The sequence below is a fragment of the Canis lupus genome, chromosome 4 (genome assembly GCF_003254725.2).
Source record: "Canis lupus dingo isolate Sandy chromosome 4, ASM325472v2, whole genome shotgun sequence".
NCBI lineage: Eukaryota > Metazoa > Chordata > Mammalia > Carnivora > Canidae > Canis > Canis lupus.
The window spans coordinates 49,634,715-49,651,584 of record NC_064246.1 but is presented as its reverse complement, the minus strand read 5'-3'; the positions used below and the strand labels follow the sequence as shown (position 1 = coordinate 49,651,584).

The 16,870-nt window shown below is 34.6% G+C and overlaps 1 protein-coding gene and 1 long non-coding RNA gene across 4 annotated transcripts in view; one reads left to right on the top strand and one right to left on the bottom strand.

The window, feature by feature from the left end:
* GABRA6 (gamma-aminobutyric acid type A receptor subunit alpha6) overlaps window positions 1-16,870 on the top strand; it is a 33,274-nt gene that overhangs the window by 13,184 nt on the left and 3,220 nt on the right. The window contains exons 1-8 of one of the 3 annotated variants that reach the window (XM_025435100.3): window positions 3,018-3,597; window positions 3,796-3,914; window positions 4,503-4,570; window positions 6,520-6,740; window positions 6,826-6,908; window positions 7,454-7,597; window positions 8,009-8,161; window positions 9,684-9,943. In XM_025435100.3, coding sequence (XP_025290885.1) covers window positions 3,560-3,597; window positions 3,796-3,914; window positions 4,503-4,570; window positions 6,520-6,740; window positions 6,826-6,908; window positions 7,454-7,597; window positions 8,009-8,161; window positions 9,684-9,943 — 1,086 coding nt within the window. In that variant the 5' untranslated portion in view covers window positions 3,018-3,559. Of the gene's footprint in view, window positions 1-3,017; window positions 3,598-3,795; window positions 3,915-4,502; window positions 4,571-6,519; window positions 6,741-6,825; window positions 6,909-7,453; window positions 7,598-8,008; window positions 8,162-9,683; window positions 9,944-16,870 lie in introns of those variants that run through there. The other 2 variants (XM_025435099.3, XM_049109171.1) reach the window with 2 other exon arrangements.
* Window positions 5,037-16,870, bottom strand: part of LOC125754978 (uncharacterized) — a 32,169-nt gene continuing 20,335 nt past the window's right edge. The window contains exons 2-3 of the long non-coding RNA XR_007410255.1: window positions 7,462-7,551; window positions 5,037-5,224 (exon numbers count right to left, since the gene is read on the bottom strand). This is a non-coding gene — a long non-coding RNA (uncharacterized LOC125754978). The remainder of the gene's footprint in view (window positions 5,225-7,461; window positions 7,552-16,870) is intronic.

The following is a 16,870-nucleotide window of genomic DNA, read 5'->3' as shown; positions in this document are numbered from 1 at the left end:
ACTTTAGAAAACAGAGTCAGAGATATCATATGTAAGCATCAAATATAAAAGTGTAAACTTTGGAATCAGAGATAATAACTAGCTCTGGGACATTAGGGTAGTTACATACATTTTCTGAGCCTCACTTTATCCTTTTGTAAAATAAGATGAAAATTGCTAGCTTGCAAGCCAGTTCTACAAATTAGAGATAATATCAATGTACATGATTGACATAGTAAGTGTTCAATAAATATTAACTATTATTACATATTCTACTACTTTTTCTTCTTCCTTTAGTACAACCTAGTAGTACCTCTCCATCCTTCTCTTCCAGTGTACCTCCAAGATACACTTTACCACAAAGAACCTCTTTAAATCCCCTTTCTCACCGCACTCCAGAGAAACTCCATAGCAGAATCTATGAATCCAAATATTCACTTGAGATCTCTACCAAACAGCTCTTCCTCATGATGACCCCAAATAACCTCCATCTCCTACTGAATATTCTTAGGGGTTATGTAATTTCCTCCTGAAACATACATGCATGAAACCTACCCATGGTTTTCCATACTATACTTTATTAACAGGTAACTCATTTACCTTTATGGTACTTGTTCCATCTTTGAATAAATACCACAGTTGGAAATTATTTCTTTAGTAAAATGGAAACTTATTTTTCACTGTGTTTTGTCCAATGGCCTTAGCTTATACTTAGTTTTGAATTCTGATTCTGCCCTTTTTTTAGCCGTGAGATTAGGCAAGTTACATTCTTGCTGATTTACAAAATGGACTCAATTATAGATACTTCACAGATTTTTGTGTTAGCAATGAATGAGTTGGAATATATGGAGTTCATAACACAGCTCTAGGCCCATGGTAAATGTTAAATATCTGTTAGTTACTATTAGCATTATGTTAATTTTCACTGATATAGTCTTAAATTTCATTTATTATTTTTAGACTGACTTGTTCTCCATAATAGTTTCTAAGAGACAGGAGAAAATGTTTCATGCTCCTACAAGGTGGACAGTACTTAACATGAATACCAGAATCTTTTGGTTCTAGCCCTTTCTATACATGAAAACATTAATAGCTTTTTATATCATGGAAAGTAGTACTTAGTGTTTGATGCCAAGTTTGCTTTTTCTGTAAAATAATTTTCTCTAATCATCCTTGAGTCAGTATAAATTATTTTATACACAGAAACCTTGTTGTTGGTGATGGTACAAGGAGTAGTCTCTTTAGAGACAAAGGTGACTTAATTACTATTTGTTTCTTTTAAATAAGTAATTTTAATGAGAAAATCATTCCCATTCTATAGGTGTAGGTATATACATGTACAATCTCACCTACAATTTTTTTTTTACTATATGAAAAAAATCCGGTCTTAAACATCTAAGTTTTCTCTCTGATGATAGAAATCAGAGATGGATGATAAACATATTGATAGAAAAAAATTATGCAAGTTTACAGGGATCAATACAAATCCTGTGCTTGAATAAAAATAGTAAGTTGTAGTAAACATGAACAGAGAATTATTTCATAGCATCATATATACCGATAGGGTTTCGACTGTAACTGTACAATCATTGGAAGTTGAAATGTGTTGTAGTCATCAGTAAGAGTAAGTTTAGAGTGAAAAGAATAAAAAGAGATATGGAAACCAGGTCCTGTAATGAACAAGGGAAGATTCTAGGAATGTTTAGCTTAAATTTGAGAGGACATGATAGATACATAGATATATTTAGATATATATTTGTTTAAATAGCTACCATGTGGTTTTTTTCCCAACAAATTATTGTGTATGGTTTCAAAGGTGAGAGCTAGGACAAGGGTGCAGGTTTCGGATTCACACAAGTAAAACAATGTAAGAAAACAGATGCTGAATACCACTTACCAGGAATATTGGAAGGAACTGGGGGTTTTGATGAATAACCAGAAAATTCCATGTAATGGTGAGATTCTGTAATCTTAAAAAACTACTTCACAGAAATCTTGCAGTTTTCCCTTTTTCTATTGTTTTTTTAAGTCATAGCCAACTTATTGAAATGTTCCTCAAATAATTGATGTCATGTCCTCAGAAATGACTCTTAAGACTGTGCTATATGTCTGCAGTAGTAACCATTACCTTTGTAGAATTTAGATTCTGAAGATACAGACTGTGAACTGGGTGAATATTGTGTAGATATGGCAGAGGGATGGTCATGTGAGACACTTGCTTCTTTCTTATGTTCCTGAATTTATAGATAAATAGAGGGAGGCCCTGGTGGCTCAGTGGTTGATCATCTGCCCTCGGCTCAGGATGTGATCCCGAAGTCCTGGGGATTGAGTCCCCACATCAGGTGCCCGGCAGGAAGCCTGCTTCTCCCTCTGCCTGTGTCTCTGCCTTTCTCTCTCTGTCTCTCATGAATAAATAAATAAAATCTTAAAAATTAGATAGATAGCATATTTATCTATAGAGAGAGATATTCACAATACTTTTCCTTATTGCTATTTTAAATTATTTATTTAAAGATCAAAATTTTAAAACTTAAAGTGACTTCCTTTATTCCAACTTCCATCCACCAAACTAGGCAGAGAATGCTATTTCTTGGGTTCAAATATTTTGCTTTTGACCTGTGGCAAGCCTCGTGAGCTAGTTCAGCAACAGCATCATGAACCATGTCCATGGATCCTCGATTCTTACAGTATTTCTACTTGGGGAACCTTAGTCAGCTATTTCCGGACATTGTCTCTTAGAGGCAGCATCCATGAAACTGGCCAAGTTTCTAAAGATAGTGGTAGGACCCATTTACGTCTTAGCTTGAGATGTAATATCTTAGAAAGGATCAGCAATGTACTTAAACAAACAAACAAAAAACATCAATTCAATAGCAAGACAGCCAGGTGTTGTTTTAGTGTATGTAAATGCTTTTCAAAGAATAAGAAGGGACAATTTTTAAGTGCAGAGAAAAGGTATGTCTGATGCAATAATGCTAATGAAATTAGAAAGAGGGAAAAAAATAAATCAGAAAAAGAATCCAAAAAGATCTCAATATTGTTAGACTTTAGACTTTTTGAGCAATAAGAGCTGTGTAGGAATCCTTCTGTGAACCAGAGAAATAATAAATGCTGAGCCCTTTGGAACATAATCTCAATCAGCAAGATGCCACTGCTTTCCAGATTTTCTCACAGGGCCCTGCTAATTCCATGCCAAAACTAGCTGTGGATATCTTCCTTCTAATCTCCCCTAGTGCCTTATTCGATTATTGTCACTGCTCTCCGACCATACACTGTCTCTTCAGACTCTCATTTCCCAATTGAGTTTACCAGAGGAGGCTGAGTGTCCATCAGGATGTAGTCTAAGACCACAAGCCACCTTGTTCCACACGAGAAGACAGAAGCAAGAACAAGAGAGTAAAGGGAACCTTCAAAGTTTTGCTGGCAACCTCTTCATCTACAGATTACTGGCTGGATGCAAACAGGGAAAAGAGATATGAGGGGTCTGGATGATTACTCTAGTTGATTGGCAAAGGGGAGCTTGTTAAGAGGGAGGAGAACCTAGGAGGAGGGTGAACTGGACGTTGCAGTGCACTGCAGGATGGCTTCGCCTCTGCCCTTGCTATATATTATTCTATGGTGAGTAAGATTTTTTCTGATTTTTCCTTTTAGTGCAGAGGAAAGTGAAAGCACACACTCACTGGGTAACTTCTAAACCAAATCATAGAAGAAGCCTGGATGGTGTGGCATGTATTTGTGGTGGGGTAGATGAGGGAAGATTGAACAGACCATTCCCTTTGAGGCTGGGAGTGGGGTTCATTGATTATCTCCTCACAGGGTAGAAAATACCCTAGGGAAACTTGAAGATGAAGGAAACTTCTACTCCAAAAACATCAGTCGGATCCTGGACAACTTGCTTGAAGGCTATGACAATCGGCTGCGGCCAGGATTTGGAGGTGAGAGGAAGCATCCTTACTAGACCAAACATCTGTACTCTCCTTCCCCCTTCCTGCTGTTCCAAGACCCAGAGGCTTCATAAGGATAGCGGAGTGGTAGGGTGCAGGGGTACTGGGAAATGCCATGTGTTCCCATCCAGTCTCTGTCCCTCCTTCTGCCTGTGACCTTCTATGCATGTTATTTGAACCCTCTAAGCCTCAGCTTCCTCAGCTGTAGTGTGGGTATATGAACAGTACTTGCCTCATAGATTTGTGTGAGCATAGAATGAGATTCTCCATGTAAAGCACTTTTCTAAGTGTTCGTCCTATTAAAGCTATCAAGATGTGCTAGTTATTGTTATAATTTTTATAAGAACACTTACTTTCCCTTCATTCCTTCAATTTTCCAAATTGACCAGAAAATTTTTACAGTAATGCGACTGGCATGAGTTTTCAGAGTTGAAAAACCCAAGGGCTCTTGCTACTGGATTACTTAAGGATGGATTGCAGATTCTGACCATGACAAAGGACTTTGTGGGAGGGTCATTACGAACAGTCCCCTTAAAATCAGTGATGATAATTATTCTTATTCTTCTGGGCTAATTTCAGGTGCTGTTACTGAAGTCAAAACAGACATTTATGTGACCAGTTTTGGGCCTGTGTCAGACGTGGAGATGGTAAGCGAGCCCTGAGTGAGGAGGGTAATTTTACTGATTGGCTTGAGAATAGAGTCCTAGAACTAACAATCTTGGACATTGTTACCAAGCTTGGCTCCAGCATCCTAATGCAATATGTGTGCCCATGCTGGGAGGGCATGGTCATTAATGTAGATTACTGGCTTAACCCCCTTCACATTTCACTAAGGGCTCTGCTTGAACACTTTGACCTGAGGCACTTTCTAAGATTATATGTTCTCTTTTGACCACATATCATGCATCAATTCTTTTCTACAAAGATAAGATTTTCTCTATCTTAATGAAGTACTGGTAAATTTTTAGAATAGAAAAAAGGAAAACCAACAAAGATGATACATCACGTAAGAGTATATTGAGGGTATCTGTGAAACTTAAAATATAGCTATTTTCTGTAACACATTATTTTTAGTATATTTTATTAAAATAAGGAAGGGCATCATTTGAAAAAGCTAGTGCATTGTACCTTTTGTGTTGCAAATGGACCAGTAGGTGTTCTGGGAACTCTGTTCCAGGTACAGATGGCTGTAGGATTCGTAAGAGAGTATTTATAGTAAGTGGCAATGAAAATCTGAACTAGTCTTCTAGAACGAAGTGTATCACGGTATTTTTTCACAGTTCTCAGGTACCATTTCCTCCCTAAAAGTAAAATATAAAAACTAAAATTGAAATAAACATAACTTTAAATAGTTCAATCATTAAAGTTTATTAGAGAAGTGTAGCTCTGGATAAATGGTTATTGAAGACTTTTTTATATTCTGCTTTTTAAGTTGACAAGAAAAGAAAGAAGCAAGAAGGGAGAAAAAAAAAATGAAGGCATATCAGAGGAAGGGAAAGGAGAAGTTAGGGGAAAAGTAAGGAAAAAAAAAAAAACCCAAGGAAGTGAAGAAGAGGAAGGAGGACTTTAAGAGATAAATGTATTAAGACTTGAAAGAAAGGAGAGTCAGCAGTATCCAGAATCTTCAATTATTTTACTATCATATTTTTCACTGAGTACTGACTAACCTCAAGTATAAATAACCACAGCTATACTATACTATATTATGGAAGTCTGGGGAACACTTGGCACTTCATTTTATGCATGTGTGTCATTTTTAAAGAATATTTGTACAGTGGAGACTTGAGATAGCCTGGCTCTTTATTATATGGATACACTGTGTGTCAAATTATATTTTGAAAATCTAATCACAACTAGTAGTAATAAGTCTCATACAGGAACACATAAAGTAGGCAAAGCAATTGTTAGCAATATTTCGATATACTTACAAGGTATTATTTATCATTGTCTTTTGCAATGGCTCTTACCATAATTCTTAAGATTTCTAATGTTATTTAATAAAAGCCACAAATTAAAACTCAGAATTGTAATTATGATGCTCTGGGTAATCATGGTAACATTTGCTTTTATATTCTCTGAAAACAATATAAAATAATTGTGATGTGCAGCTAGAGTATACTTATCCAGTGAAGTTTATCTATCCTTAAAAGTTTACTAAATAGTACCATGGTGCTCAGCAACACCTCTGAAAGTGAACAAGGCATTGAGGGGAATGGTTAGACTTAAGTGATGGCAGGAAGGCCAGTACAATACTAGGACTGTAAATCTTTTCATATTTTTCTTCTAAATTAATGGAGGGGAAATTAATAGGTCAATAGATAGAAAGGTGGATGACTGATAGGAAAGAGGAAGATTGTTGAAGAGAGCCAAGGTACAGGAAGAAGGTTTGTGCAACACAGCACTATCTTTTACAATAATATTGCAAATTATAAGTTTGAGAAAAATAGTTTACTGAAATCATAGTTTCTCTGATAGGTTATTATCATGAAAAATTGCTTTATTTCTTAAGTTTTAGGATTGGATATATAAGCTGGTGAATGAATTATTCTTAATAAATTATCTCCCCAGCTTGCATGAATATTTTATTTTCTCTTAGGAGTATACAATGGACGTTTTCTTCCGCCAGACTTGGACTGATGAGAGGTTAAAGTTTGGGGGACCAACTGAGATTTTGAGTTTGAATAACCTGATGGTCAGTAAAATCTGGACACCTGACACTTTTTTCAGGAATGGCAAAAAATCAATTGCACACAATATGACAACCCCTAATAAACTCTTCAGAATAATGCAGAATGGAACCATTTTATATACCATGAGGTGAGACTTCCCCAATTCAACTTCCTCTAACCCAAATGATTTGTCTAGTATACTAACTCAGAACCATTTATTTCAATGTCCCTAGGCTTACCATCAATGCTGACTGTCCTATGAGGCTGGTTAACTTTCCTATGGATGGGCATGCTTGTCCACTCAAGTTTGGGAGTTGTAAGTTACAAAAAGCTTCTGAGAGTCAAATAATGCATTCAAAATGTATAATTATTGGGACACCTGTGTGGCTTAATTTATTAAATGTTCAACTCTGGTTTTCAGCTCAGATCATGATCTCAGGGTCCTGGGATAGAGCCCCACATTAGTAGGGCGGTTGTCTGCTTTTCTCCCTCTCCTTCTGCTCCTCTTCCCACCCCCTTCTCTATTTCTCTGAAGGAAATAAATAAATGTAAATAAATAAATAAGGGTAGAATATATATATTCTGACTATAATCAAATATATATAATTATTTGATTGTAGTCAGAGATCAGGAAACAAAAGAGAAATATTACATGATAGTCTCAATGTGACTCCAGGAATAGATTTATTTAATCCTGTCTGTCAATCTTGTAAATAGTCAGAGGTGTAAATCACTCAGATTAAAGAAAAACATTAAAGAAAGTTTATGGTCATACCTTTTTTATATGGACGAAATATGCTTTGAAAAAAAAACACAACTAGTCAGATTCACTGCTATATTTCATTTGTTTAAAAAATTCAGATGCTTACCCCAAAAGTGAAATCATATATACATGGAAGAAAGGACCACTTTACTCAGTCGAAGTCCCAGAAGAATCTTCAAGTCTCCTCCAGTATGATCTGATTGGACAAACAGTATCTAGTGAAACAATTAAATCTAACACAGGTAAGAATTAGACCAGTTCCAGAATATAATCCAGCAAGGTGACTCCAGTGCACATTTTCAAAATATCTAGTTCTTTCTTCTCTGCATTAGCCATCCTCAGCTATGCTTGCTGTTTTGAAGTGATGAGTAGTTTTCTTTAAAATTGATTTTGCAACTATGTGCATATAAAGATTTGTGTAACCTTGAAATAAATAGTTTTGTGTGTATATAACACAAAGAAACCAACTGGAAACAATGACCTGATGTATTTATCCTCTGCTTGATCAAGTATCTTTGTCATACAGTGAAATATGCCTTTACTTGTTTTCTTCCAGCCCATGTTAATTTAAAGATCTGCACGATTTATTTCCAGTTGCTTTCTTTTTGCACACTGTCAACAGCAATAATATTGATATACGTGTTTTCCAACAGGTGAATACGTAATAATGACAGTTTATTTCCACTTGCAAAGGAAGATGGGCTACTTCATGATACAGATATACACTCCTTGCATTATGACAGTCATTCTTTCCCAGGTGTCCTTCTGGATTAATAAGGAGTCTGTCCCGGCAAGAACTGTCTTTGGTATGCTTCACTCTTTTCTATATCTCCATTCATCCTATAGCTCTTACTGCTTGTATATTTTAGGGGAATCTTCACACTAGTGCACTTTTTTTTTTTTTTTTTTTTTTAATTTTTTTTTTTAAATTTTTTTTTTTTATTGGTGTTCAATTTACTAACATACAGAATAACACCCAGTGCCCGTCACCCATTCACTCCCACCCCCCGCCCTCCTCCCCTTCTACCACCCCTAGTTCGTTTCCCAGAGTTAGCAGTCTTTACGTTCTGTCTCCCTTTCTGATATTTCCCACACATTTCTTCTCCCTTCCCTTATTTTCCCTTTCACTATTATTTATATTCCCCAAATGAATGAGAACATATAATGTTTGTCCTTCTCCGACTGACTTACTAGACTCCTATCATGAGTATGATATAAAATGGCTCTTATATTATCCCAAGCTATGTGGTACATCCACAAAAAATTTGTCTTGGCAAGAATTCTGGCTGGATTCCTGTGACTATTTAGGAGTATTTTTTTTCTTTTTTAAAATCTCAATTTGCTTTTTCATAACTAAGGAAAAGCAGAAAAGTAAAAACCAACATATAAATCCATAAAAAGAAAGGCTAAGATATTGAACCCCAAATATAAATTATGTCTTGCTTTTATTAGGTTGAACTATAAGAAAGTGCCATTTTTCTAGGTCTAAAAATAGTTACATATGACCAATTTCCCATGTTTCAAACTAAATATTGAGTTGCATTTATGATATGTAGAATTGCTATTAGTTTTGATGGAAAAAATGACATTAGAAAAAGAGCTGTAACAGAAAATATCATCAATAACAAAATCCAATTTTGGGGGGTTTTAATGATTATACAATTAGAGAGGTTCACAGGGAAGATCTGAGTCAAATTGAAATCGTAGAGGAATTTTGACTTTTTAATTTACTATATTAAAATAGATCTCATCCTGCAAATTATAAAAGAATACCTATATAATGATGTTGACCATCTTCAAATTACATATATTCTCCAACTATTATATAAGACATTAAACTGCTAGTGACTGATGAAATTATTTTCTCATGAGTAAATATTTTACCTTAAAACCAAGCTAGAATTTTTTTTAAATTCAAGAACCTAATATTACGTTTACTATTCATACCAGATAGACTTCTTAAATATGATGATAGGTATTATCAGCTATTCAAATTGACCAAGAATTCAAGGTTTTAGTACTGATGTGATAATAATTTGCTGTAAGTTTTCTTAATAAGTAAACGATTAGAATTATTTGTGAGTTAAACTTTACAATAGTTAGGCTAAATCAAATCAGAAAATATTTCTTGAACAACTACGGTGTACACATCACCGCACTAAATATCGAAGGATACAAAACGATAAAACCTATGATAAGAATTGTGAATAATTATAAAACAATAACAAAAATTATATTTGCAGAGTGTTTAATCCATTGACACATTCTCATTTGTTGTTATTGGATTCCAAATGCTAATGCTGCATTTCTCATTCTTTTTCATTGTAGGGATCACCACTGTTTTAACCATGACCACATTAAGCATCAGTGCCCGGCACTCCTTGCCAAAAGTGTCATATGCAACTGCCATGGATTGGTTTATAGCTGTTTGCTTTGCTTTCGTCTTCTCCGCTCTTATTGAGTTTGCGGCTGTCAACTATTTTACCAATCTTCAGACACAGAAGGCCAAAAGGAGGGCACAGAATGCAGCCTCACCCCCAGTTACAATATCAAAAGCAACTGAACCCTTGGAAGCTGAGATTGTATTGGTAATTGTTTACTTTTCTAATGTTTCTCATCACTATAGGAAAAGGCAGCCTAACAGTGATCACAAACAACTAAATAGTCCAAAAAATACTATTATGTGAACATAAGTTACTTAATTCTGGTTCCAAGGCCAACTTCTGTTCCAATTTTGTAGGGAAAAAAAAACAACAATCTTTCATTTATCTTTGCTCTTAACTTCAGCATTCTTCTTTTATCATCCTCACTGGTACTAGTGGATTCCAAGCTCTCAGAAGAGATGAGAAAATTCTTCTCAGCCTTTAGATATTTCCTTTGAGCAGGTTTACTTATACCAACTAGGGAGAATAAGGTGAAAAAAAAAAGTTCCTAATGAGGCTTCAGAGTCTGAGGGAAATAAACAGGGACTCCTATAGAATGGACAATTTTTGTTAGAAATCTGCTTGCTGCTTTATTTCAAGGCAAGATGTAAATATTAGGTTCTATGAATGCTGAGTCATAAGCCAGGTTTTTGACTGAAATGAAAACATTCTCATGTTCACATTTGTATATTAAACACATGTATCCTAAAGTGTTTTTATTCAAAGACTTATAATAAGTGATGAATACCTATAAAATTCAATTTAGATTTGCTGTGGCTAAGCTCTAGTTTTCAAAGGATTTTTTGAAAAACAAACAAATGATGGCTTTAATAATTCAAGGGTCATAAATATGCCCCCAAATTTCAATTTCACATATGAGTAAATTTTCACAACAGTAAATTTTCATAGTTCAGCTGCAGACATTTTTTAATGGATTATAGGAATGATTGACAAATATACATTTTTATGTCAATGCAAATTTCAAATAGTAGTTCTTGAAAAGAAGAAAATCTTGTTTTGTAAAATTGAGTACTCCCGACACTTTGAATTAAAAATGTCTTTATAATCAATTCTTGTGACCTTTTCCAAATCACAGAACCACATGAAGTTCAGCTAATCCTAGTTTAACTTTAATGATAAAAATTGCAAAGCTATGTGTGTTTTACTCTCAAATACCCAGGCATTTATTGGTTAAAAAGATGATAGCTTCTTGTTGAAACTTCTCTTTTGATATACTAAGAAATTTGTTTGAGTATCTATATTTTCTCCAAGGAATAAGATAAGGCTGTTCCCATAGTGCATAAAGTTTTTTTTTTCTTAAATTAGTTCTCATTAAAAACAACAACAACAAAAGAAACCAAGTTTGCTATCCAGTGATCCAGACCAATTACCTCTGCTTATGAATCAAAAATAGAGAGGTAAAATGTTAGTTACTAGTTGCTAGAAAAACTAGGGTTCAATTCCAGATGTCACGATATACACAGATTTACAGAGGCAGAGGCTATCCTATCCCATCTCCAACAATTCCACAAAGGCTGATGTATAAAAGAGTGCACACCACAAGATAAAACATTTTCAGAATATGAGGTCGTTCCTAAAATTCTTCCCTTGACCAATTTTTTTTGATCTATTGTATTTATATATATGTTTTGAAAGGCCACAAAAATATACATTTTATAGTAAAAGTATGCTAGCCTTAAGACTCAGTCTAAAACACTTGAAAATAATTTTTTAAAAATATTTTAAGAATTAGTTTATGTTTGTAGTAACAAGTGATTATGCTATAAGCTATCTGTATTTAATAGGTACATGATCAACATATTGCCCAATGATCACATATTATCTTACCATGCATCTATAAATAAAGAATAATTCATATTTATCATAATTCAGTTTAACACTTTCCTTTCAGAAATGCAGTAAAAATGAAAAGAGAAATTCATGAAAAATAAGATAAAAAATAACTCAAATGATTTTGAATATGTTCATTGATCTGATGTTGAGATTAAAAGGAAAGACCAACTTCCTTACTTCAACTTCAGTTCTTTTGAAATATGTATTACTGAAAGGAATCTGATTTCAAATCCTCGGAGAAAGCATAGAGTTAGCATTTCCTTTGTCTATTATTTTAAAGGTATAATTTATTAATAAGATGGAATTTAAGATCTCAGGTCTTCATATAAGCTATCTTCTACAATTCTAAAATAGTAACATATAATGAGCAGGTCCTTTGGGAAGCTGGATAAAAATATGCATTTAAATCATCTCTAAGTACTTTTTTCTTGTGAGCTGACTTTTTCTTATGAAAAGTTTTATTTCTAAACCTGGCTTCACTTAAAACATTTTAAGGCAATGAAAAGCAGGATTTTGTTTTTGAAAGGCTAGGTCAAAGCATAAAAATAAAAATAAAAACCAAAATAAGCAAACCTAACAATACAAGCCTTGTAGGTATCAAAAATAAATATAGATGATTACATGGAACATTTACATTTTATTTATTCATGTCAAACCTTGGCAATTTGCCTTATATAATGTAGAGGAACAAACATAAATTACACATTTGCAATTTATACAACGCAATGGTATATTATGATTGCTAGGCCATTTTTTTCTTTCAAATACCATGACATTTAAAAACGCCTATTCAGTTGTAATCAAAATAACGTCATTTGAGTAAGTTGGACATTGAAAAAGGAAACCAGTGTGGTTAGGTTGAAATAAAATTAAGTGCTTAGATGTTTTATGTGATTCTAAGTTATATTTTAATGTCCTCATTGCTTTTCATAAGAAACTATTTAGAATGAACATGGGAAAGAGTTTATCACTTTTTGACCTTGAAATTTGATATAATAACGGCAAAGAAGTTCAGGAGTTTTAAATCTAGCACTCAAACCCAAAGAGACATCTAAAACTAAATCCTCAGAAATGCTTGGTAGACTAATAATTTTCTGGTTTTAAGGCATTTAGAACTAGATACTAGGATTTGGGTTTTGGTTTGTTTGTTTGTTTTTTGTTTTTTGTTTTTTAGATTTTGAGAAGAAATTATCTATACAGCTTCTTTCCTGCTTATATAGTACCTTTCCTTATTGCTTTTTATCTGGTATGCAGTATTGAGATTAGAGAGTTACTCTTATCCTCATGTTTCATAAATTATTATGTGTCTAGGGTATGCTTATTCTGCATGTTAGATCAAGTTTGGACCTACATCACTTTTTGGATGTTTGATAGTTTCCTTGTTATTTTATTTTTAAATTTCTCAACATCTTTTTTTTTTTTAAAGATTTTTATTTATTTATTCATAGAGACACACACACACACAGAGGCAGAGACACAGGCAGAGGGAGAAGCAGGATCCATGCAGGGAACCCGATGTGGGACTCAATCCTGGGTCTCCAGGATCATACCCCGGGGCCGCAGGCGGCGCTAAACCGCTGCACCACCGGGGCTGCCTAATAGTTTCCTTGTTATTTTAAAGGTCTAAGCCCTCATTACTATGTCGCTAAGAATGAATTTCCCCACCTATTGATACATTCAATGTGGCTTTTCTTTTTCATAGGAGGTATGATGTTCTTGGCAAATTATCTACAAACAAAATTGGCCAAAATTTCATTAGTCAAGACAATAATTATATTTATGCTGATTACATTATTTGTTCTTTTTTTTTTTTTTCAATCTGGCACCCATTTATTGAGTACCTACATATTCACTGAATTACTCATACCGTAAGTGCTTGTTAAATGTTCCATATCCCTTGTAGAATGCTGGGAATATGTTAGTGAGTGACATCAGTATCGCTTCTTCCCTCACAAGCTTTTTGCTGAACAGGAAGAAAGACAAACCATTGAACCATGACAATTCACTGTGATAAAGACTCTGGTTAGAGATGTATAGTGGCTAAAGAAGAGCCATGCAAGAGTACCTAACACAGTCTGGAGGGATTATCATTCTGGAGGAAGCGTTGCCTCAGCTGAGAACAGAAGGATGAGCCTGGCCCTGTTCTAGAAACACCAAGCCAGTTGCTAGCAACTTGAGAATAGAGAGGGGAAATAAGACATATTATATTCTTTCTTTATTCCCTTTCAAGATTGGGATAATCTGCTGGGTCATTATCATATTGCCTTCCACCTTGTAGAGAGATATGAAGCACAGAATACTAAAGGATTTACTTCCCATGTTCCAAATATTTCCTGGATTTCTTTGAATATTATCATTACTCTGTAGAACTAAGGGTTAAACTAAGCCCATCAGAGACTCTGGGTCCCTTCACCATGGTTGTGCTATTGCGTAAGTTATAGAGAGGTCAGGGTGGATTAGATGAGGGGTGTAGGTAGTTAGTTCTTTCTCTATACCTTCTATCAAATCCCCATCCAATATTCCCTTCTTTACCCTCCAAACATTCCAGTATGATTTCCAGACATGTACCTTACACCACTGACCCACCAGATTGCTGCCAATAAGCTGCTTCTTTGTAGAAATTCTGGAATCATCTCTGTCCCAATTCTACAAGCTATTACTTAGATGCAAGAAAATTTGATTTGAAATTCTTATTTTCTCCATAATAATTCACATAATAGTTTTCTAAAAAAAATTAAGTACTAAATGTTTTCAAATTTCTCTTATATTTGATGCTCCCGTCTGCTGGTCCAAAAAGCAGATGTTTTGTTTGTCCCTTGGATAATGCAGCCATGGCTAGAATATCTCTTTTGAGAGATAACCCATTGCCCCTTCCTCTTTAACATATTAGATTCACTGAATGCTGTATCAAAATTGCTTTAAGTACTTCCCAAATGTCTTATCTTTACATCAAATAATTGATTGTCATAAAGTCCAGTTTGACTCAAAGTACCTTTGCAATATGGCATTACTTAAAACAAAGCAGTGCTCTATAAATACCCAAAGCAGGATGGCATTCAGCAGCAGGGAAGCCCTGGAAAAATTCAAAACCACAGGTGTTCCACTCAAAACAGTGACAGCCCCAAGCTGAGCCCTCATCTGGACTCTGACAAAAACCTATTTTACCATCAGCTGAAGCTGCTGGGCTTACAATAGAACAGGCGGGGTCTGAAGCAAACCTGTATCTTGAATGGCTTGTAAAATTGGCTTTCTTTTCACTTCAGAAATTCAATGTGATTCTTCTAAATTGGAGTCCAGTTTCCTGTACTGCCAATTCCCAGTTATGCAGGAGCTGATTATCTAGCATGTGGGTTAGCCCGGCCTCTTGCATTTCCTTGAGCATATCATATTTCCTGCCTGCTAGAAATACCCCCAAGCACTGCTGGACAGTGAGATAGCTGTAACTCCAACAAGCCAGTGATACTCAGTAACAGGTGACTTTTTTCCCCAGAGAATATTTGGCAATGTCTGGAGATATATCTGGTTGTCATAATGTTGAGGAGGGAGATGCTACAGACATCTTGTGGGTAGAAGAACCCAGTGATACTTCTCAATATCCCATGATGTGCAGGATAATCTTTCACAACATAGAAATATCTTACCCAAAGTATCAATGGTTTTGTTTTTGAGAAACCATGCCCTGAACCTTAGAGCTGATGGGAAGAAATCATAAAAATTATTAAGAATGTGATCTTAAGCATCTGAGAGTGATTAATCACTTCAGGCAGTGATTACCTTGTGTGAGTTTCCCACTTCAGCCTTCATTTGCTCATCTCTAAAATGAAAATAATAATTACATTATAGTTTTTTTCCAGGAATAGGCAAAATAATGCATGCTAAGGGCTGTGTAGTACTTGTCAATTATAAGCATTTAGATTTGGTACTTGTAATATGAAATGATACACTAAAATATAATGTAAAATAATCATAAAACTTTTTGTTTTCTTTTCCTTGCCTGATCACTCTAAGAAATCCTGGAAATGTTTAGATTTTCATTCGTTTGCTGATTCAGCATATGCTTATCAAGCACATATTACGTTCTGTGCACTGGTGAGGTATCGTGAAGCACTTATAATTGGAAATAATACGCCCTCTACCAATAAGGAGATTTTATGTCAGGAAAGGATATAAGGCACAACTGAAATCATATTTACAAGGAAGAGTATGATTAACAGCTAAGTAAATTATAACAGCTAAGTAGGCAGAAAAGTATTCTCTAATATATCTATGATACATATTTTGTATATCTAATATCTATCCATCTATCTTATCTGTAAATATATACATTACATTTGCTTTCTCAAATTTTTAAGGAAAAGGAAAACTTACAGAGAAAGTAGTAATTGTCCCTAGCTTTAAAGAAGGGAACTTCATATAGCAGAAAATTAGTATATATGGAATTGCAATCTAAGGCTTTTTCACTTTATTGTCTTCCTAACTCTTAACCCTCCATAAAGATTGTTTGGGGAAGTAGATGAGGAAATGGGGAATCCTGTTGTAGGGGATCTTCCTGGCTAATGCCATTAAATTTTTCATGTGTTTTGAATGTCATTTGGTAATTCTTACTTTATGTGTGACATTGTGACAATGCCAAAAGATTGACAAATAACTATTTTCTCCCATAGCTTTAAAGAGGGGGAGATAAAACAATGCTTTACATTTTCATGGTAAATTATGTTTTATAATCATTTTTTGCCTCAACGACCTTTTTCATGTCTTCCCTCTTTTTTCTTAAAAAGGGAAATAAACACGGGCAATGTGTGCTATTAAAAATCAAGATGAGTTTAGAAAGAGAATCTGCTCTAAAGGCTTGCTCTCATTTTCCTCCATCATGATCCTTAGAAATTTTACTAAAGTATTTCAGTGTTCCATGTATCTGGGAGGAGGATAACACTTTCTAGAAAATGAAATAGTAACATATTTTGCTCTTTCAGTGGGAGAATATTTCAATAACATAGTAAATGGCTAAAAATTCAAATTAGAGTCTGAGATATATGATAGAAACTCTGAAAAGAAGGTGCTATGTTTATTCTCTATTTGCACTGAGACCAAAATACCACTGTTCTGGTCCTATCCACATACTGGCTGGTGACCATGGGCACAGTAGTCCTCAGCTGTCACATGATTTTAATGGAAGGTGTTATTTATTTCCTGTCTAAGATTTGCAGACAAAGTCCTCTACTATTTAAGTTATTATAT